The sequence below is a fragment of the Perca fluviatilis genome, chromosome 6 (assembly GCF_010015445.1).
Source record: "Perca fluviatilis chromosome 6, GENO_Pfluv_1.0, whole genome shotgun sequence".
In the NCBI taxonomy this organism is placed as follows: domain Eukaryota; kingdom Metazoa; phylum Chordata; class Actinopteri; order Perciformes; family Percidae; genus Perca; species Perca fluviatilis.
In genome coordinates, this window is record NC_053117.1 from 21722003 (window position 1) to 21745706 (window position 23704).

At 39.9% G+C, this 23704-nt stretch overlaps 1 protein-coding gene across 4 annotated transcripts in view; it reads left to right on the forward strand.

Annotated features, from left to right (window-relative positions):
• The window catches only part of frmd3 (FERM domain containing 3), a 59435-nt gene that overhangs the window by 29853 nt on the left and 5878 nt on the right, over positions 1–23704 (forward strand). For 2 of the 4 annotated variants that reach the window (XM_039803508.1, XM_039803510.1), the window contains exons 7-14: positions 18–105; positions 2117–2205; positions 2859–2922; positions 5883–5971; positions 8643–8717; positions 10221–10289; positions 10701–10825; positions 23348–23585. In XM_039803508.1, the coding sequence (XP_039659442.1) occupies positions 18–105; positions 2117–2205; positions 2859–2922; positions 5883–5971; positions 8643–8717; positions 10221–10289; positions 10701–10825; positions 23348–23585 (837 nt within the window). Of the gene's footprint in view, positions 1–17; positions 106–2116; positions 2206–2858; positions 2923–3366; positions 3403–4032; positions 4042–5882; positions 5972–8642; positions 8718–10220; positions 10290–10700; positions 10826–23347; positions 23586–23704 lie in introns of all 4 variants that reach the window. The other 2 variants (XM_039803506.1, XM_039803507.1) reach the window with 2 other exon arrangements.

Here is a 23704-nt window from a genome sequence, read left to right on the forward strand (position 1 = left end):
CCTCTCTTCTCTTTTAGGGGCCAGTGTGCCGCATTTGCAGAGTTGAACATGCTCCAAAAGGCTCACAGCCTTGAGACATATGGAGTTGACCCCCACCCATGCAAGGTAACATTAGTGGAGAGTCAATCTAGTTTAGCTGTGATGCCTGATGCCTGGTGCTGTTGTTATGAAAAGACTCCTGCAAATCTTTCTTTCTCAAATTATTGTTGATCATAATTAACAGAAACATATATTACTGTCTTAGAGGGCCTCCACCTCATCTGTCCACCTTTGTCACAAATTGTTCACTCTACGTCTCTCTGTATATAGCGTATGTATGTATGACATAGAAATACATAGTCTTTAAACATAGCGGCTTGTATAGTAGAGAGAGTGACTATGCCAGTTACACACACATACTCATACACATACTCACCTGTCCTCTTTGCCCTTTGCTTGTTTGCCCTTAATTTGCATATTAAATGGACATCAGCAGCCCTTCAGCAAGGGAGGTCCACGTCAGCTGCTAGTTTACATTTGCACCTGTTAAAATTATCTTGGAAAACAAATGAAATCAGCTCTGCACAGAAATCATCACTTTAATATTCTTATTTATTGGTCAGAGAACATCATCGCTTCAGCAAGTACATATCATTGACTCTGTCTTACTGTTAGTACTGTGGTTAATTTTTTTTTAAAGATTATTTTTTGGGGGCTTTTCCACCTTTAATTTTGACAGGACAGAGAGAGGGGGAAGACATGCAGGAATTCATCACAGGTCGGATTCAAACCCTGGACCTCTGCGTCAAGGCATTAACCTCTCAGTATATGTGTGCCTGCTCTACCCACTGAGCCAACCTGGCCACGTACTGTGGTTCATTTGACACTTAAATGTGCACCTTGCTTGCTACTGTTATAGTGCGACTGGTTGTACTCTTCTCTTCGTGTTTCTATTGTACACTATTAGAAGATGGAACAGACTAAATCTGATAAAGAAAAGTAATATTTTATATCTTGCTATCTGCTCAGTCTCGGCCTCTCTGTTCATCTCCGTTCAATCCTCCGTCCAGTCAGTGTGAAATAGAGACACCCTCCAATCGCGTATCAAAGCATGTTAAGCAGATTAACGAGATGTTAAAATTCTGTCTCTTGGAGAGGATCCCCTTTATCTGCTCCGCTCTTGTCAGAGGGGCTGTTTTTAATTTAAGTTTGCTGGAGATGGCGGTTATTGCCGGGACTGTAGTATTGCGCACACGCAGATCTGTGAAGATCAAGAATCAGAGAAACTGTTGGGAACACAGAGGGACAGGGAGTGATTTACAGAGCGATACAGAGAGGCACGCCAGCAGAGGAAAGGTCTACAGATGATGAACAACGATGGGAGAGAGTGACAGGAACATATTGTGTTCTGCTCTTACTCTGGAGTTTTTATTGGTTTCATTTTGCCTCACTATATCAAACATGTATTTTCTGTGCCTTGTTCTTGATGCTAGTTACTGCAAATTAGGGTGTTGAAGTTGGACACAAACAAGTGTTTTTGTGAGACCTCATACTGTCTTTGTTCAGGCAGCAATTGTGACCCATATTTAGGTTTTATTGTTGGGCGGTAGCCTAGTATCTGATGATGGGAGCAAAACAGGAAGGCAACAAAGTACAAACAAACACAAGACTTTCACCCAGGTTTGTGTCCTGTTAAAATTAAGAGTAAACAGTGACTTTTTTTTATTCTAAGGAACTACGTCACATTCTGCGTCACATGTGTAACCTGAAGTGAAGTAACATGACAAATGTACTGATTTTAAACCAAGATATTTTTCTAAGCTTAACAAATTAGTAATTTTGTTGACTTAACCTAACCAAGTAGGTTTTATGCCTGAACATAACCAAACTGCGACCGTTATGTTTATGTATGAGGATGGAAAACTCTCCTGTGTAACGTATGTCCTGCCACCGCTAGAGGGGCTATTATTAAAATGCTCCTATGGGTCGTATTAGAGGGTAGGAATAAACGACCTATATGGTCGTATTGTTTGGAGGACTAGTTGGATTTTGGGTAGGTGCCACTACCATTGAGATGATTGATGGCCCACTTGCCTCCCCGCTGTTAATCCACCTGTATGTGTGCGTGTGTTTGCAGGATTTCACAGGCTCCACAGCCTTTCTCGGGTTCACAGCCACAGGGTTTGTCGTCTTCCAGGGAAACAAGAGAATCCACCTCCTAAAATGGTACACATTTGTTCATAATTCTTGATAATAAATCTGTAAGCATTGAAATGAAATGTTTAGCCTCTATCGAACAACACAGTCACTCTTTGTTTCATCTCAAATGGAGCTGAATAAAATATTGAATAGGACCAATTTAAAATGATAGTACATTTATCTTTGACTTGAGTTGACGTGGCAGAGCTTTGTTCCCTTGCATGCTAAACAAATCAGTTACTGTACGATTATGATTATTATAATTCATAAGGGGATAACTTTAATAATATTTAGTGTTTTAACATACATTAGACGTTAACTCAATGAATTAATAAAGTCCATCTATCTATCTATCTATCTATCTATCTATCTATCTAAACATTTTAGTATCTATTGTGTATAGGCAGGAGTGGGAAAAGTATTTAGATCCTTTACTTACGGTGGACTAAACAACAACATTTTACAAAACACAACATTTCACATCCTGTGTGTCATGACTTAAAGGACTTTAACACAGCTTTGACAAATCAAAAAATAATCCCACTGCACCACCTTTTATCGTACTCATGAAGAGTTATTTTTCTCAGTGTAAAAGTTGAATCTATTTTTTATCATTAAGCCTATCTTCTAAATCTGATCAGGTAGATATTTTTCAGTCATAATATCATGGTTCTTTGCAGGGCTGATGTTAGCAAGCTGAAGTTTGAAGGGAAAACATTTTACGTCATCGGGATTCAGAAAGAGGTGAGTGCAGTGTGGGTTGCTCCTGCATGCTCTTTCTCTTCTAAAGACTAAAAATGAAGAATAAAATATGCTGTGTAGTTCCCCCCATCATGATGATGAATTGTGTAGTCTTGTAATCATCATAATGCTGCTCTGTTAGAGCCCAACCTTTAACATGCCTGGAGTTCAGTACTTCTGGAAAAAGAAAAAAAAGACCATGACTTTGATGTAGATGCACAAGTTACATTCTGTGTTCATTTAGATTCAGTTTTGTGTTAGTTGACCCCCAACTGTACTGTGTATCCTTTTTTTCTTTTTCCTCCTTCCTTCTACTATATCTTTCCTTTTGCCTTTTCCTCATCTGTGTAATGGTTACATCAGATAAATGTGCTATAAAACTGTATTGTTTGTCTATGTAATCCTGTCCACCATCACACACACTTCATATGTGTGTCACTGTTTCAGATCTCCTTAACAGGCAGGATTCACTGTAACAGGATGGTGGGTGTGTTACGACTAACCTTCTCACTCGCATCATGCGTTGACTGTGGCCCAAATATGAGACTCCTTCACTACATCCATGTTAGGACACGGCCAACATCTTTTACAAACATAAATTATATGACATTTTTGGAAACTGACAGCAACTACTGGCTTAAAACATGTTAAGTAACAACTAGTAGAGGTTTCTTGCATTTGGGACACATGTTACATCTATACACTCAATGTTTGTCATCCAGTCCAGAGCAGTCCAGTGGTAGATTTTGAGCAGCATTTCTGGTGCAATAAACTTCATATATGTGCATACCGCCTTTATTTTTTGCAAGAACTACAGCTGATTGTGTCTTGTGTTGCTGTTTGACTCACATATTAACCAGTATTGATAGGTGCCTGAACACGTGAAAACACTTGAAAAAAATTACTGTTACTGTAGTTAGAGCCAGGTTGCTCTTTAATCTACCAATCAGTCAATCAATCCCATAACTATTCTCTTCATTACAGAAGCTTAAACCAGCTCTCTCATCTCTGCTTAACTTTGTCAGTCTGTCTGTTTGTTTGGCAATTCATGAATGGCTGAAGATGTAGTTTTATCTTTGTGTTTCTGTCTCTTCTCTCTGTGTGTAAACATAGTCATCACTGGTGAGTAAATACAAGTAATAATAGTAGCACAAAACAGTGTGATGCCTCTCCCCTCAATCCTGCCCTCACCTCACTTTTTCATTGGAGGAAACTTTTTCATCTTTTACTATGGTCATTATTTGTCATTTTGGTTCATGCCACTTTATCACAAACATTTTCTATGTATTTGCATTCAATATATTTATTTATTTATTTTCAGTCAATTATTTTTTTAGCTCATGTGTGCAAATGGTTATTTTGAGTCTTTGTGTTACCAAAGATTCAGTTCTATGGTTGAAATTTCAATTAACATCCCTGTCCCTCTCCATAGCCACATTATCAGAATAAGCTTTATAGCTCCATTATCAGTAAACTCTAGATTATGCGATATTATGATGCATAATCTATAACTATTTCATGTATTTAGTGTCAGACATTGTGTTGAGAAAATATGTCTTCATTTTGTATGTCTTTTAATGTGTGTGTGTGTGTGTGTGTGTGTGTGTGTGTGTGTGTGTGTGTGTGTGTGTGTGTGTGTGTGTGTGTGTGTGTGTGTGTGTGAGAGAGAGAGAGTATATATTTTATATATTTACATGTTTTACTGTATTTTATCAGGATTAGAATTTGTGTATTGATGTGTAGTCATCCACTGTGTGACGGATCACCGCATGATTTCACTCTTTGCCATCACCTCTGTTATTTAGCCTGGAACACATTTAACTTAACTGTCCCACTTTGAGCTGATGGCAACTTTTTATGGCTTTATTACTGCAACGCTTGCTTGAAATGCAGTTTATCTATTGTAGAATTTTCTCAAAGCTCCTGTTTCTTTAGTTTAGTTTAGTATTGGTGTCCCAGCTTAGAAATTAAATGTCAATGGTTAATTTAAATGGTTTTAACAGTACACCAGTGTGTAGCAGTTGAAAACTAGCTAGAAAATAAGTGTATCTCATTGATTGAGGTATTGGAAACAGAAGAAGTTATTTCTCTAAAATACTGTGTAATACTATAGTACATGTAGTTTAGGAGCAGTTAAATCAGTATCATAAAATGCCATGTCGTGCTGTAAAAGCACTTTTTGCATGTCAGCCAAAGTGAGACCAGAGACAATTTGTTAATAATATTTAAAAATTCTGTTATTTTACACACCTATGAACACACACAGACACACAGACACACACACACACACACACATACACACACACACACACACACACACACACACACACACACACACAACACACACAGCCGCTGCAGCACAGTGTGTAAATCAGAACTACCTAGTATGATGTGGGACACTGAGGGGGTTGAGCATTATGGCTGACTAAGGGGCTTTAGGAAAGGGAACAAACAAATCAGTGCACTCCCAAGTTATTGATCTCAGTGTTTCCTCTCTCACTCACCCTGCACCCCTGTTGTTGAGCAGCATTGATCTGGTATCTCATATTAGCAGACAGACAGACATGCCTGAAAACTAAACATTTACAGGAATATATCTCTCCTTCTAGTCAATAAAGACCCATGTTCTGCAAGCTACAAGCCCTTTTACTGCTGAACACTGTGGCCAAATCACTATATCTGTCTTACATCTTGCTAAGCTCACGGCTGAGGGTCTGTGGGTCAGCATTTTGCACAGCTCCCCTTCATCGTGTTCAGCACTTCTCTTGTCCTAATTCACACGTCTTTTGGTAATCTCATTTCTCATCCTCGTCTTTTCTCTCTCTCTCTCAATCTCTCTCTCTCTCACTCTCCCTCTCTCTCTCTCTCTCTTTCCCTCTCTCACTCTCTCTCTCTTTCTCTCTCTCTCTCTCTCTCTCTCTCTCTCTCTCTCTCTCTCTCTGTCTTTGTCCTTTTCTGTGCAGAAGAAGCTGGTGTTGACATTTCACACATCGACCCCTGCTGCGTGTAAGCACTTATGGAAGTGCGGGGTGGAGAACCAAGCCTTTTACAAGTGCGTCTACACACCACACACACACACGCATGGACGTACGCATGCACACACACACACACACACACACACACACACACACACACACACATCCAGAAAATGTATTGAGCTTCTCTTGAACTCAGAGATACTTGAGACTGTAAAGCATTGTTGCATCCCAAAATGTCCCTTCCACCAATATTTGTAGGAAAAAAGGCTACAACTATACTAACATACTTACCAATGGAATTATCATATATTAAAATTTTTGACCAGAATGGCACTGGTCTAGTTGGTAGCTGTTGCAGCAGTTCTTAAAAATGCCATATACTGCATTCAGAGTTTAGGCTGGGATTGGCAAATAAAACGAAAGGGTGAAACGGAGCGGGCCAATAGTTTAATAGGGTGGAACTCAAATGTACTAACATACCATGTGGCCAGCCCGGCTACCAAAACAAAGAATAGAAAAACTCAGAGTACAACACACAAAGAGGCAGCGTGACTTCATTCTCTGTTAAGGATGCCAGTACTACACTACATCAAATAATTTCTAATAAGACCGGCTTTGACTACATCTTTACATAGCAAATAGTTGTTTGCTGCTATATTCATCTTCTGAATGTCATGTATAGCCCCTTTAAATATATTTAAATGTAATTTTCTTTAATTTAGTTTTATACCTCTGTAATTTTCCTTTGTCCTTTTTTTTCTGTTTCACACTCCCAAGTGGCTAAAACTTGCTTTCCTTCATGTCCCACTTTGATTTTTAGCACATTATCGCTGTTTTATAATGATGTTCCTGCCTCTCTGTGGCTCTGCTACAATATGCTGCTGTCCTTCACTGGGGGAGCAGCTGATCGCTCCGAGGCCGTCACTCTGAATTCAGAGAGACTATTGACGCTGCTGGCATGTCAGGAATGGAAACAGGCTTGGGGTGAAGGCGAAAGTGAGAGAGTGGAGACTTAACTTTTTCTGTGGTCATGGTTGCGACAAGGTTGTATGCAAACAAAATGAATGAGCTTGTTGATTTGGTCAGGGTTCAGTGGGAATATCAGTGAAGCAGTTTATTGCACTTGATAGTCATACAACAACGGAGGAGGTTTCCCAGCACCATTCCTCCTTCTCCTCTCCTTACCTTGAGAGATCCGATCACAAAGTGACCGATCCCTGAAGTATTGTTTTGTCAACTGCTGTTTCCAAGGTTGAAAAATAACTTTACTGATTAGTTGATTTATCGATTAATTCATCAACATTAAATTAATCGCCAACAATTCTTATAATCAGACTTTTAAGTCCCTTTTCAAGCAAAAAAGCTGAACATTGCCTTTTTATAGCTTTTCAAATGTGAAAATGTCCTGCTTTTCCTTGTCTTCCATCACAATAAGCTTCACAATAAGCTGATATTTTTGGGTTTTATATTGTTGGATGGACAAAACAAGACATTTAATGACATCAACTTGAGCACTGGGAAACTGTGATGGGCACTTTTCATTGTGAACCGATTAGTTGAAAATTAAGGTTAATCGATGATGAAAATAATCTCTAGTTGCAGCCCTACCAACAAGGACGAGAAGTCACTAAAGTGTCAAATTTGAAAGTCTGAAATTCTATGGAGCAGGCCAAGTCCATCTGCCGAGGAAGTATGTGTGATACAAACAGAAGCTCTAGAACATCATGGACCTTGAGTGGACCTTATGGTGAAATTGTTTTGTCAACTGATGGATCTCATTTTCCGGGCTTTCAAGACTGTAAGAGTGTAGGCAAACTCATATATGTGTGTGGACCACAAAAGTTCCCATGAGGACAAACATTTATCTAACAAAAATCCCGCAGAGAACACCGACCTGGTAGGAGAATTGACAACAAACTGCAAAGGAGGCAGTGTGAACAAGGTGTGGCTCACTGGCTGTGTGGAGTTAAACTGAGTTTTCCCACAGATCTTGTTTCATCTTGGTTAAATTACATAACATATAAACATTAAAAAAAGGTTATAAAAGAAAAAGTTATGAAAGCATTCTCATAACAGCCCATGCCTGTAAAACCCTGGATATTGACTTCTCAATGACAGCAGCTCATGTGTCTCTGAGAGGCGGACAGAGAGGAAGGGGGGTGTCATCTCGGATGTCGGACAAGCATCAGAGCTGCTTAATCAAATCAGAGTGAATTGAGTTTGTAAATGGCAGCCAAGCAGAGCTTTGCGTTTAAACCCCCCCCCCCCAAAAAAACACAAAAAAACACACAAAAAAAAACAAAAAAAAACAAAAAAAAAAAAAAACCCCCCCACACACACACACACACACACACACACACTCACTCACTCCACTCACTCACTCACTCACTCACTCACTCACTCACTCACTCACTCACTCACTCACTCACTCACTCACACAAACTAAGCAGAGCAGAGGTGTGTGTTTGTACTCCTCCGGCACCATCTCTCTGCTGCATGATAAATGATCCTGAACCAAACACGAAGGTTTGACCTACGGCTTTTTTAAATGGTACACCTTGAAACACATTCCTCTTCTGCTTACTAAGAGGCTCGGCTGTGCACAGGGTGTTACAGTCACAAACAAAAACCCATGAAAATGTTTTTACAAGAATGAGTTGTTCAGTGTTTGTGCCTCAGATACTTTGTAAGAATGAAGTTCTTTGTTTGCATCTCTTTCTGTTTCTTCCTCCCTCTCTCTGACAGGTGTGCCAAGTCAAGTCAGATAAAGACAGTTTCCAGCAGTAACATCTTCTTCAAAGGCAGCAGGTTCAGATACAGGTGGGACCGTATTTAAGTTAGTTTTCATAAGAGAAGGCATACCTTTTTTCTTTTCTTTTTACAGACAATACAATGTGTAATATGTGTTCAAGGAAAGTGAGCAAGATTTATATGTACGAAGAGAGTTGGAAAACAGAGACAAAGAAAAAAGGGGAACCACAGGAGAGAAAGTTATGCATGAAATTAGGGGGAAACAAATATACAGAGTCAGAATCATCCACTTGAGAGATTTTAAAAATGCAAATTCACCCGCAGTATTAGCAGGTCAACAGTCACCTACTCCATCACTCTATTTTGCAATTATACTTCACCCTTTACTGTCGATAAAATAGTTTGATTTCAGCCATGTATTGGGAGTATGACTAAAATCAACTACAGTGACCTCGCTCTAACCTGAGAAATGTACATTTCACAAGTGCTGATTTACCTTGCCATTCAACATGCTGTAGATCCAAATGCTGCTGCTCCTCTTTGTACATCAGCACCTATATCCAGCGTGGTGTTGGCTTCTCTGATTTACTGACCCTAATATCACAGAAAGCCTCTATATAAGTCTGTTATTGAAGCCAGGTTAGCTCTGATTCTCTTCTCAGACAAAGCCCATTACCAGGCTTACACTTTAGTCCGCTCCATTTCATCAGCTAGCTAAAGCAGTTGGGCTTAAGGGCTCAATGATGAGTAAGAGCATATGTTGGAGTTTGTTCTGAAATATGGGAATTGGTCATTTGTGCAAATGCAAAGAGGAAAGAGACATGTGGACCACAAATGGAGGCAGTTTCCATAAAGTAGAGCAGATCAGATCTTTATACTATTGGACCAGCTGACTCATACTGTACAGCATTTTCCAGCCCAGCACACAGTATTGATGTGACTCCCCACTTGTACTATCAAGTGGATGTCTACCACCACACATGCTTCATCTAACCCTCTAATTTACGACCTAACCATCAATCTCAGCAACAATAGACTAATGGGTGGGATGGTGGAGCCTGCTGGCTTCAAATAGAGTAGTCAGAGTCCAGAAACTCCAGTCGCCCAACACTCAGACTAATGGAGCTACTGACCCTGCTGGCAGGAAGCTGCCCACTGAGCAGCCCACAAACAGCACTGATTATAAGCAACAACTGCGAAACACAGGAGAAAACTTACATGTTGTCCTATCAGTCACACTCTCTGGTGTACAACTTAGCGTACTACTTACCTTTTTGTTTGGCAAAAGGTCTTTAACACAATGTGAGCCTGACTGTAGCCTGAGGAATTCAAGTAGATCTGTATGTGTGTCAATTTAGAACAAGAAGTGATTGACTTGTTTATAGCATTGCTTCTGTGCCTGTGTATTCTAAGCTTAAACAAATATTTTACTACTTTTTAAATTATTTTTCTTTGTTTTGTAAATCTATTTGTAATGAAGTTTTGAACAATGCAACATGTAAATTACAGTGTTGTTACAGCAGTTGCACCTCTTTGTCTTTCTTTCAATGAATGTGTGTTTTTCCCTGTTAGCGGAAGAGTAGCCAAAGAGGTGATAGAAGCCAGCTCTAAGATTCAAAGAGAGCCACCAGAAGTGTGCAGGTAAGGACAAGACAAGGCTTATAAATTAGTTAGGGCTGGCTCAGGTTTGCCTTGGACCAGCCCTTAGTTATGTTACTATAGGTTTAGATTGCCAGGAACACACACGACCGGTCGAGGCAAACATCTGTTATGATTTGACACTCTAATTTAAATTGAATTGAAGTGACAAATCACCTTCACTCTCTCACACAGTTAGTAAACCGAGTTATTGTCTGCTTGCTTTATTATTATTTACAGTAATACCCTACTAATGAGGGATATTACCAGGACAAATCAAATTGACATCCATGTATGAAGCTCAAAATGTGAAAGGAAAGATTGTGAAAATAGAGCAGCCATGCTATGGTTATGCAAGACAATACACATCTCAACGCACAGAGCAGTCAGTGTAATTAATCTTTATGTTTTCAGAGCCCAGTTTGGTCAGAGTCGAAGTTTTAACTCTCTGAGCCATAAAAACCTCATCATGAACATGGAACCGCTGGTACCCGCACTGCCCTCCACCAACGAATATGAAGAGACCGCCACAGACAATGGTAGGATATTTCTTAGTCTACACACACACACACACACACACACACACACACACACACACACACACACACACACACACACACACACACACACACACACACACACAAGCAGACACACACCCATGCCCTCTTGCCACAGACTCTTGGAAAGTCACATGGGGTCTCCCTTCTGTATGAAGTAGCACATGCACAACCCTCAGACAGAAAGCGTTAATTGAACAGCTGATGCTCCCATCCCTCATCAGTCTTGTCTCCCTGGAGACACCAATCACAGCATGCTAAAAATACCCTTCCCATGATCCTCCCTGAGTTTACCCTCATGCCTGTGTGTCCATGTGTCTAGCTTTGTGTGTGTTTAACAGAGGAAGGTACATGGAAACAGAGCCAGCTTGTGTTATTAAGAACAACTCAATTAGAAGTTATTTGTTCGGCTCCAATGAGTCTGTCTCTGTTTAAGTCCTTGTACACTTCTGTGTTAACATGCAGGCTTTAATTTGTTCATTTTCCTGTATTTGGGTGAGTGTTAAGTGGTTGCATTATAAAAGTGAAAGTCAAGCACATCCATGCTCAGCAACATCATCTACAATTTGACAGTGAACCTTGTATTCAGGGTGTGGGAGGGCGTATGCATAACTGTCCTTTTGTTTTATCCTATTTTTAGTTTTATAGTTTCCTATTAAATTCCTAAAATGTTTCCAGGAACTATGCCATTTAGTTTCAAAATGAGTGCACGTGTTTTTTTTTTTTGTAAAAGAAAAGCTTCATTTAAACCCAAGTCAATATTCATGAATTAGTCATTTATTATTTGAAACTTTATTCCCCATTTACGTTGAATTGTATGCTCACCTGTAGACACATTTCACATTGTAATGTTGTTTCCAGATCACTAAAATACTTAAGCTAAAGGTTAAGCTAACAATTGATTAGAATCAATTAATGTATTAGAACCATCAAACAGTGTCTGTTTACTCTAGTTTTACCTCTGCCAAGGAGATTATGTTTTCGGCTTGGTTTTTCTGTTTGTTTATCTGTTTCTTTCTTTCTTTCTTTGAATTGAATTTGTCTGTCAGCAGGATTATGGAAAAAAACTACTGGTCCGATTTTCATGACGTGGAAGAGTGTAGCATAAGCTAAGGAAGAACCAATTATATTTACGACTACGAAAAACTTTATTGTCCACAGATGTGGACATTTTTCTTCGGTTTCACCAAGAATACAAGAGAGACAGGACGTTACAAACAGTACATAGCCAAGACGGCAAGACGGCACGACAGACAAAACAGACAATACATTTCATAAAAAGTGACTTTACAACGGTTACATTTACAAAATTAATAAGTAAATAAATAGATAAATATATCCTACTAAAAATGCTTTCTATGCATAAAACCTGCAACCCAGAAGTCTGCCTCGCCCTACATTCCATTCTTAAGTACGGTTCCCAGTGTTATTTAGCACCTTCCCAGCATTGGGGATGAAGGATTTTTTAAAGATGTTTCTATTTGCTGTTGTTACTCTAAAACGCCTCCCTGAGGGTAGGAGTTCAAATTCACTGTGTAATGGATGGGAGGGGTCACTAATAATTGTCTCAGCTTTGTTTGTAATGCGTAATGCTTTTGTGGCTTCCCTATAATTTTTGAGACCATGCTCACTATTCTCTGCAGTTTGTTCCTCCTTTGGATGTTTAGGTTACCATACCACATGATCATGTTAAAAGATAGGACACTTTCCACTAAGCTTTTATATACAGTTTCCAGGATATTTTGGTTCACTCTGAAGTTGTTAAGCTTTCGTAGCAGGTAAAGCCATTGAGAACACCTCAGATAAAATCAGTGTTTTCCTTAAAAGTAAGTTTGCCATCAATATATGTGCCAAGGTATTTAAAATCATTAACCATTCAACTGTCTGTCCCTTGATCGTTATTGGCTGTATCCCCTCTATCCCATTTTGAATAACAAGCTCTTTTCTTTTTTTTTGGAGCGGATTCGAAACACAGCGCTGATACACATTATTTTTCACTTTCGTTAACATTGATTGAAGATAGGGCATTTCTACTTCATTCATATGGTGTCGGAGTAATCTGAAAAATGAGTTCCAGGCTGGTAAAATTCACGCTGCATTAACATTGTGAGATAAGGCATGCCTTGGTGGAGGTATGCACTCTCCAAATGCCCTTATAGTTAGTACTATATTGTATAGTTCTTTCTAGGAAATGTTTAGCAGATTATTAGGAAAGTATTCAGCAGTATGTAGCCATAGTGGTGAGGTGTATAACGAGGTTGGTTGCTGAAGGATATTACAGTTGAGCTATCCATCAGCTGTCCTGTTGACACATCACAGCTTGACTTGGATCAGTTCTCTCCCCATGAGAGTGTAGAAGAGTACAGTGTGATGAGGTAATGTGGCCGAGCAGAGCAACACTTCCCGGCATTTGAAAATTTTAGGTTTGGTTTTTTTTTCAGGACAGATTTTCGTAAAATACTCAGTGGGTTTTAATGGTTACTTTGTCAATTTTTTTGCATGTTATCGTTATTCTCGGTCACTTTTTCTATACGTTATTATTCCTGACACTCTCCACTGCTACCTATTATCTGATTAAAGCATAAATCTTGTTGTTAGGGGAAAGAAAGCAGGTAGGTAATAGCACAGGGTAAGGTTTCACAAGACAACACGAGAGCCAGGAGGAAGAAAGAGGAGATACAGAGAATATGAGGAGAGAAAGTGGACTGTATAGGGCTGAGAGAAGGTTAGGAAGGATGTGCTCCACAGGCTCAAGTTGGATGAAAAGGAGGAAGCGGTGCGTGTAGAAAAGCATAACAGGAAGAAGTGAGGGTGAATGTAAGACAAATGGAAGGTCATGTTATAGAATAAATTAGATATGAGAGATGTGGAAGAAAGGGCAAGAAAAGGGATGTAAATGAAGGTGTGTGTCTAATAGTGGGAATGACAAGGGCGTAGGTTTGGTTTCAGAAGTAAGGGGGGAAGTTAGGTGTTTTTTAACAATATATCAGTCTAATAAAACATTGTGATTATATTGATAATCGTGCTTTCAATAATAATGGTAATCCAAACAATAATTTTGTTAATTTTTGTTCATTGTTTCCTTATTATCAGAAATATTTACTTCAAGTTTCAAAAAGTAAAATGCTAATTCGGCAGAAGAATGTTTCCTGTCAGTGTTTTTCTATTATATGTGATGTTATTAGATTAATATTACTGCTGCATTAATGTGTATGTTGCATTTGACTGCGTAGATGTTTACGATCGGGTTAATTTTAAATACTTTATATACTGTTGGGTAGTTTAATCTACAGCAATGTATCATATTCTATAAGATCTTGTTTGTAGCGTCGCTGTCCTGTCTAAGCCACATATCTCGTTAGTGGTAGTAGTACATTATCACACAACGAGAATAGAAACTGTTGTGTCACCCTCACACACCGTTTACTACTTGTGATTGCTGTGTTCAATATTCATATATTACCCGCATCACAGCCATGACATAAGTTCCTTTTTCAGGGCAGAGTGTGGCTGTTCCATCGGTGTGTGAATGTGCGTGAAAGTTTATCTGATGAGCAGGTGGCGCCTTCCTTGTATGGCAGCCTCGGCCACCAGTGTGTGAATGTGTGTAAATGGTGTGAATGAACCTGTACTGTGTAAAGCACTTTGAGTGGTCGCCAAGACTAGAAAAACGCTATAAAAATGCAGTTCGTCCAAATATTGTTGAACAGAAATGTAATGTGACAGTATCTTAAGCAAAAGCAGCAGGCAGGGAGAGAGGGGTGTCACAGAGCACTTTGACTGATGTTCAGTTATCTTTATAGGAGGATATTAATGTTTACCCAAAAACCTGCAGATGAGGTGGCAGTACTTTTTCAAGCCCGGAGTAGTGTCTGAAGATTTTCCTCACAAAACTCAGAGCAAAGAAAGTGCCTCAAAACTCCCTCTTGCTTGTAAAGCTTAATGCAGTGAGTGCATGGTACTGTGAGTATATCAACATTTATATCAACTCCAGTTTTATCATCTGGAGAGATTTTAGTGTGTTAATCCAACTAGTGTGTGTATGTGTGTGTGTTGCAAACAGCCTGTCCATGCTACTGAGTTATTGCTGGTGTTGTATCTTCATCCATGCGCTCCACACAGCACAGGACTCAACCTTTTGTCGTCCCCTCCTCTCCTCTTACCTAACTCCTTCCTTCCATCTTTTACAGCCCACCCCACTTTCTCCTTACTTCCTTCATTCTCACACATCGACCCGACCCATGCCCTTTAGACCTTCACACATATACAGTACAATCATACTGTTGTGCCATCAGTCTCTTCAAACTGATGATGACGCACCTCTTCTGACAGAATTTACAGCCACTATCTCCGCCTCTCCTCCTCTCTCTGTATTTCTCTCATCTTCCCTCATCCCATTTAGAGGTAAATCAATACTTCTTGGCTCAGGGTTAAAGAGCTGCAGCAGTAAGCAGCTCGGCTGTCTCAGTTGGTTTGGGAGGGGCATGATGTAGTCATCAACTTAAAGACCTCGTAAGGCTGGGTACTTTACTTTGATACGCACCAACCGAATGGCCTCCATAGCATTAAATATCAAAAAATGCATTGTCATTTAGTGCCAGATTTCAATACCTCAACAATCTCATCAACGTCAGTGAGCCAAAAAGCATGCAGCTTGCTTGTACCAAGATTTAATAATGCTGGTGATTGGCTGTAACCAATTGGTATCAAAAAAGTATCATTCAGGAACCGGTATCGAAGTGAAGGTATGGGCACCAAATTTTTTAACAATACCCAGCCCTAGCCTCACACCTCTTCCTAACTGGACGTGATGTGAACATGCAAATATCAGATTATTTCAGTGTATCTCAATGAAGATATCCTAACCTGCTCCATGCATTGGCGAACAGGCTAAGCGACGTGGTGCTTGTTTGAAAAAAAACAGGCTCTATTTTTGCAAAGTTTTGCGTTCCATCTGCCACAGTACGCTTGCTTGCTGTATGTTAGGAAAAGGTGTCATGCACCAATGAAAGGATACAGGCTGAATAATAACTCAAGATTCAATTAGAATTAGAACTACTGCAGTTTCTGCTACTCTGTGTTGTATGCTACTCAGTAAAATAGCAAACATTTTAGTTGTTTATCATAGACAGTGGAGGATTATTAATACTCTATTAATGGAAATGTTTTGGATCTTACATTTCTTATTTTCTGTTTGTGGCTTCGTCTGCAGTTCCCTTCAAGATTCTGATGGATTCACTACTTTTTGCACTCTAGTTATTTAAAACAGAGAACAACCCATTGCTCAGAAAATATACTATATATATATTTATATATAACATATTACTTGTCAAAGTGCACAATTTTAGAAGACTTCAGGTGAAGTGAGGTAAAAGCCAGTATATGCTTAAAATGAGCTAGTGTCATTCAGCTACAATAATTCGTATAAATAGGGACACTTTTGGACAGACTCTCCTCAAAGGTGTTCATGGTGTTGCACTTAGTTGTACACACCAAAAGTGACATAACTAGTTGTGTAAAGAAGGAGAAAAGAGGAGACAGAAGTTCAAAACCTTTCTACTTTTTCATCTTTGCACATCTGGCCCATTGCTGAATGAAGTGGGTGTGCTGATCGGATTGTGGTTTCAGAAAGTTACAGAAATTGGCCAGATGTATGGAGATGAGAATTTAAGCAGGGTTTGAATTTCTCTCTTCAGCTCTCTTTACACAATTGTCACGTTTTGGGTGTAGAAATGAGTGCAACACCATCAGTCCCTTCAAGTAAATAATCCCCCATTTCAGCAGTTCATCCCCACCTTTAAAGTGTGTTTTAGGAAGGCTGCTGCAAGGACTTTGGGATAAAGTGTCCTCGAGATGGTCTAGGATCACCGTCTATATTCAGAGCACTAATCTTAGCCATTAGAGGGGAAACAGGAAGCTGACCCAAGGTTAGTGCTGACCTTGTTCTGTTTGTACAGCCTGTCCCCTTCTTATCTACCAAAATCCACATGCACAAAAAACACACACACACACACACACACACACACACACACACACACACACACACACACACACACACACACACACACACACACACTTATAATGTTTTGGCTACAGGTCTCACTCAAGGATCAAGGTGTCATGATTATACTTCATATTCATGTCTCACATTTGAGGCTTTATCCGCACTTCTTCCATCACTAAACACAAAAAATGGTTGATACAACAAGTGCTTGCCTGTCTGTGATCAAATATTAGCTCAGAGTTTGTCTCTGTCAGTGCTGGAGTATAGCAGGTTTACTGTAGGGGTAAACAGAAATAAATGTGTCTGATAGGAGGAAAAGACACAGATAAAGAAAGACTTGCCGAGAGGAAAAGAAAGTGATCCTCATCCCACCCTGGGTCAGGCCTGCCTCTTAGTAATCACAGTTAGATTAGCTGCACCTCTGTAGCCGGACCACCTGGTTATATTTAGAAACTCCAGCTTTGGGCCTGATCCTCCTCTAATGCCCCTCTACTCTTTGATAACATTGCTTACATTCACAGGAGGGTCCGCCATGTCTGTGTATCAGAGAGAGAGAATGTGTCTGGTGTATGTCTCTCACCATCTCTCTCAGTGTGTATAGGCGTGTGGGTGTGTGTGTTCGTACCCATCCCGGCCTCAGAGCTCAGCTGGCAGCCCAGTCAGTCTGGGTGTGGGGGTCTTACCGCAGACAGCTGGGATTGAGGTGTTTTTATCAGACTGAACGATGGAGGTTCTTGAGCACAGAAACAGCAGTGATGTTAGAGGCGGCCTCATGCAGAGCAGTTTGGAGTTGGAAGTTAGCGACCGACCCAACATAGTTGACACCCTGAGCTGTGGGAGCCAGGGCAGGGCAGGGGGACTTGGGCTGGACATGACTCCAGAGAGGCTGGATAGTGAGGGAATGGAGGAGGGACAGGCCGGGCCTCTTGAAGTATTCCACCCAGGGGAGTCTACAGATGAGCGAGAATCAGCGATTGTAACGGCTGAGGCCTTGAGGTGCCAGGTGAAGATAACAACACGGCGGAGCCTGCATCTACGTATAGCCAACCACACTGCCCGGGATGTTTATGTACGGCTGGTGGGACATGGGGGACGCATCGCTGGAATCAATACTGGACTTCAGAAAAATACGCTGGAACAGAGTAAGAGTGGGTGGCAAAGGCAGAAATAACAGTGTGTCAAAAAGACATCAAGATCCATCCAAACGTTTATTATAGTGCATCTTTTGTCTTGTCGTTTAACATTCAGTGAAGTTTTATTGAACTGTGCATTTTTTCAACACATTACATGAAAACTGGAATACAGGCCTTTCCACCTTTAAACATGTATCTCTACATTTAAATCACTATGAAGGAGCTGAAACGTGCAGTAATTGTGTGAGCTAGTTCAGCCCCGTAGTTGGGTTGCCAGGTTTGTTGTGGCAACTGCGTGCTGCAAACTGTGAGTGTAATCTCAAGAGACCCCTACTGTATATTAATGTGTGTGTGTGTGTGTGTGTGTGTGTGTGTGTGTGTGTGTGTGTGTGTGTGTGTGTGTGTGTGTGTGTGTGTGTGTGTGTGTGTGTGTGTGTGTGTGTGTGTGTGTGTGTGTGTTTGTGTTACTACATATTTGTAGTAAAACAACCGGCTGAAGGATTAAGGAAGGAATTTTGAATATTTAGACAATATCTTTGTGAATGGAAGGTTTGAATGCAGCGCCACAGAGGAGAGCTGCTACAACACTGAATAATCTGCATAAAAGTTGGTTATTCTCATACTTTTGTTTTTGTTTAAGTTTTATAAGACCATTTATGAGGTGGAACAGTGCCTTGCCTTTTTTAGATTTAAGAATAAAGCCTTATTTTAAATTAACAATTGAGAAAAGATTTAATAAAAGTATAAATACTGATTTAACATTATAGTAATTTTTATTTAATTTTAGTGATAATTTGATTCACAGAAGGTTGGTAACTACACTCCCAGTATATCTGTTTGAAATGTGTGTGTCTCTTCACTTGCTGGCCTCGTTTTGTTGCCGTATCTCCCCCTGCTGAAGGGTCCTTATCCCGACACTGAATCTTCATCAGGTTTAACAGTGATGCTTTACAGCTGATCCTGTTTCACTTGAAACTGTACACAGAGGACGAGTATAAATAAGTAAGAGGTGTTGAGTTAACAAAGTATTAATCCCTAACATACATAGAGATGAACTGCTGAAATTAAATATTTAAAGCTTTTCTTGAGTATCAGATTCTTGTGTGTTGCTTCAGTTGTGAGTTGAGAAATCAAAATTGACAGAGAGGGGAGTAAACATATAGTACAGTAAGTGGCAGCTCTATTCTTGCACAGTTGCATAGATAAATATACTTTGGAGGTGTTTGGGTGTTTATGATGAGGTTGCCTGACAAAGATGAATAGGTCTCTCAACACTTGCATAACAGGAGTAAACCCTGCTCTGTATGTGCATAAATGTGTGTGTGTGTGTGTGTGTGTGTGTGTGTGTGTGTGTGTGTGTGTGTGTGTGTGTGTGTGTGTGTGTGTGTGTGTGTGTGTGTGTGTGTGTGTGTGTATATGTGTGTGTATATGTGTGTGTGCACACAGGAATCTTGCGCCTTGTAATGTGAATCAACTCTTCTAAAGAGAGGCTTGTATCTGAATGGGAAAGAAAGCAGATAGTATTATACATTGGAAAACAGCAACAGCAGACTAATGATGTTGTATGTGAGTGAATGGATTTCTTACTTCTACTTGTGAGGTCAGGTTTATTTAGTCATGATGTGAAATGAACATTGCTGCCCAAATAGTTTACAGTAAATAACAATGTTACCATTTTCATATACTGATACATAGCAGCCAAAAAAACACATTTACTGGACCCCTCGATGTTTAGCCCGCACACATCTAGTGTGGTACTTGTTAAAGGCCACTGTAAACATATGTATTTAATGAACAATATGAGACAGTTTTTCAAAAAAACACCGTCCTTATCTAGACATACAGTATTAAGCGAACCACTCAACAAACTGTATGAGAAAGGCTGTTCCAGGACTGTAATGGTGTTATTAGAGTAGTTACAAATTTCAAAATTTGAAATTTTTAACTAGGTTTTCTTACTTCTGGAGGAGAGCCCGGAAGCTCCCGATTCACTTTGTCTCTCTGTCTATTTTTTATTCCATCCAGCCTCGCTTATTCCTGAGGGTCGCATAGGCCCGAGAGGTGGGGCACACCCTGGACAGGTCGCCAGTCAATCACAGAGACAGACAACCATTCACATTCACATCACACCACAGGCATTTTAGAGTCTGCAATTAACCTCCTGAAGGGCCTTTTTGTGTTGAGTTTGCATGTTCTCCCGGTTTCCTCCCACAGTCAAAAGACATGCAGGTTATGTTACCAACCCTAAATTGCCTGTATGGTGTGAATGTTTGATTGGCAACCTGTCTCTCGCTAAACTCTCAAGGATAAGCAGGTATAGCTAATGGATGGATGGTAAATCAGTTGCAAAACACTTTTTACAGTATCATCAGCATCATGCATTGTATGCAGGGTGCGAACTACGGGGGGAGCTAGGTTATTTAATATCTCTGCTAGGTTATATAAATTTTGGGGGGTCTCTGAAAATACTGACAGTGTCATTTTTACGTGCAATTTCAGTTTTGTGTAATGTGATCATCGTGGATTATTATGCGTACTATTGCAAAAATATCATTCATTCATTCATGTCGGCGATTTAAACATAATTCACTTCAATAAAGATAACTATACATGCTATTCTTGTCATTAGCATCAAGGCATGGCGGCGCTGCGTTGCAAATTCATCTCATGTTTAGTACATGTTAACTCAAAGATTCGTAGAAAAAATATAAATGTTGGAGGCCATTGGTGCGCAAAGTCCTTGCGATGACGTTAATAGCATGACCGATTCACCTGCTGCAAGCCCTGTTGGCACACCTCCCGTCGGGATGACAACGCAAGAAGAAGCTGAAGAAATAATGTCCTCTCTGGCTGAAGATGGAGGTTGTAACAGCTCATCAGAGGCCGGTCACGATCCTAACCCCTCCTGCTCCTCTCTCCTATTAAATTGGAACAACCAGCACTGGAGAGACTGGAAGAGCCGATATACATGGCTGTTTGTTAAGGATGGAAGCTTGGGGTGCATCGCTTAGGCCTAATTGAACGGAGGAATTATGGTATTCTTCGGTAGCCTGAGTAACTTTAACCGTTGTTCATGTGAAATCTCAAAGACAGCCTGATGCTTTGTTTATATACTATTTGTTTGCAGTTTGACCTATCAATTCCTGTCGATTAAGTATAATAGGGTCAATCCTGTATAGTGCATACACCTGTATCTTTGTAAGTCATTGTAAGCAGCAAGCGCACAAAGGCCACGGTATAGTTTGAACACTGATCGTATGTGCCATTTTTGTAAACTTGGAGTAAAATCATCTCCTTTTTCATTGTAATACAGCTGCTTTAACACCATCAAACACAGGTCCATCATGGCTGAGTAAGTGTGAATATCTCCTTTGATTTGTATTTTTTCCGTATAAAAAAACCTGTTTTCTATTACAATTCTGTCTTGGCCTGTATGCAACTGTGCTCTGTGAGTTAAATTATGATAAATTCAGGCTATTACTATTACCAAGTCTGATGCTTTACTAAAACAGAAACCAGTAATGTTTGTTGCTTCCATGTTTTCAGGTTTAATGCCTCTCTCTCGCTCTGAGTTCATTCACTTGTTGCCTTTTTGCTCACTCTGTTTCCATGGTAGCTGTCACCACTCGCTCCTCAGGTTTTCCACTCCCTCCCTCGCTGTCATTTACTTTCTCTTAACTCATAGTTGAATCAGTTGGCATGGTAACTGATAAGTCAGGTTGACCTTGAGGTACAAACAAACACTTGCTTTGCCATAATGCTTTGATTTCTTCGATATTTCAACCTTTCTTTCTTGACAATTTCTAGCTATGTGGATTAGCGAGGTGTTGACTAGCTGAGTCATATGTCACTTTTACCCCTGCTTAATCCATAGTTGGAAGACAGCTGGTCTTATTTTTAACACACAAACACACGCGCACACAAAAACACAGAGCAGGCGCTCGTATTCAGATTGGGCGCTGATGTCAGTAATGTCTGAGAAACTCACCAGTCAACACCTCAACGTGAAGTGCATCTACACCATAGACTGTAAAACAGATCTACTCACACACTGCATTCTCCACAGGAATGACTGTTACACTGCAGCATCATTTTTATTTTAATAGAGCTAAACATTGAAATCAGCATTTATTAGAATTAGTGGGAGAGGGCTGATCATTTCATCATTTCTCATTGTTTTACAGCAGTTATGTTCTAAAGCACAAATAAACTAACACATACCTCCGCGGGAAGGTGCCACATTGTCAGATTATGAGTGAATGCAGAGCTTCATCGTGTCTGTTTCTGTGTGTCTGTGTCAGTTAGACTTGTGCCACGTGGGGCCTAAAGGCTCTTTGTTGACACCCACAAATGTCCAGACTCGCAAAAAGAGAAAAGAGAGAATCATGTAGAGGGCAGGGTCTCTGCAGATACAGACCCCACCACACACTTCTAGTGGGTCATAAGTGATTGATCAAGAGGGATTACTTCTGCATAAGTCTATACAATGTTTTTAAAGGAAATCGGTTACATATTATACCTTTAATTTTTTTCATTTTACATGTCAGTATTATGGGTGATATCTGTGGGTGCAAGAAATACATGATGCCCATCATATGGATGAGGTGTTCAACTGCAGTGTAAAAATCTACTGCTGACTGAGAGTGGCACTTTGTCCCAGTTACATACGAAATAACTGTGTTTTGTGTACGTGACACATTCACACTGTGAATGTTGTCCCAGTAACTATTCCTACTCGGCAAAAGTCAAGTGATTGTGGATAAAGGTGCGTCAGCTCTGTTAACAACTCAGATAAAAATAATTATTACTTCAGACATCTTTTGCTTGATATTTGTGAAGTTTTATGTTTTTAAAATACCAGTAATATTATGTCAGTTATATTGACATCCTTTAGCTCAAGCTGTGTAGCATCCTGTTTAAAAAGAAAGAAAGAAATAGGACAGTGTAGGATATTTTTTTGCATACTGTATAAAAACTGTAACCTGCCAAATTAGTACCTAGTGCATACATTGTACTATGGTATTAGTATGAAATATGGAATTGAGACAACGCACTAAGAGTATTACTAATGGCACATAACTCTATCTTTTAATTTCTCCATAGTAGAAGAAACCTTTACCTTTACTAAATCTACTAATATGAATTAATACTATAGACTATCTAGTTTGTGTTAAAAAACAGTAAATAGTCTAACAAATATTAACATTGATATGAACGCTCTTCAGTCAGATTTGTGATGATGCTGTTACACGGCATTTTGCCTTTTCATAAGAAATCTTTTTGATAGTTCTGGAGGTCTATATTCCCAAGTTAATTGAAGTTATCTATAATTAGTCATGTAAAACACGTTTCTTCTCTACCTCACAGGTGTTGTTTCCGTGAAGGACTCTGTCCCCTTGTCTCCTTTGAAAACTTCAGCTGCACCTGCAGACACAGAGCAACGAAGTGATGAAGGAGGAAACTCTGCTTTAGGCAACAACTTGCAGCCTCCCCGTGTTTCCATGGAAACCTCAAATCTCCGACCTCAGACACCAAAAGCTAAAGATGAAGTGGAGGAAGACGACGAGGCCAGCGGCCCACTCACCATTTCTGAGCTTGTCTACAGGTCTATAGAGTTTTATAACACAGCTATAATCACTATCTATACAGACATAGACAAAAGTTAGCAACCAGCTGGTGAACATTTAGCAGCTTAAGAGCAAGACATTTCTCTCAGGAGTTGGT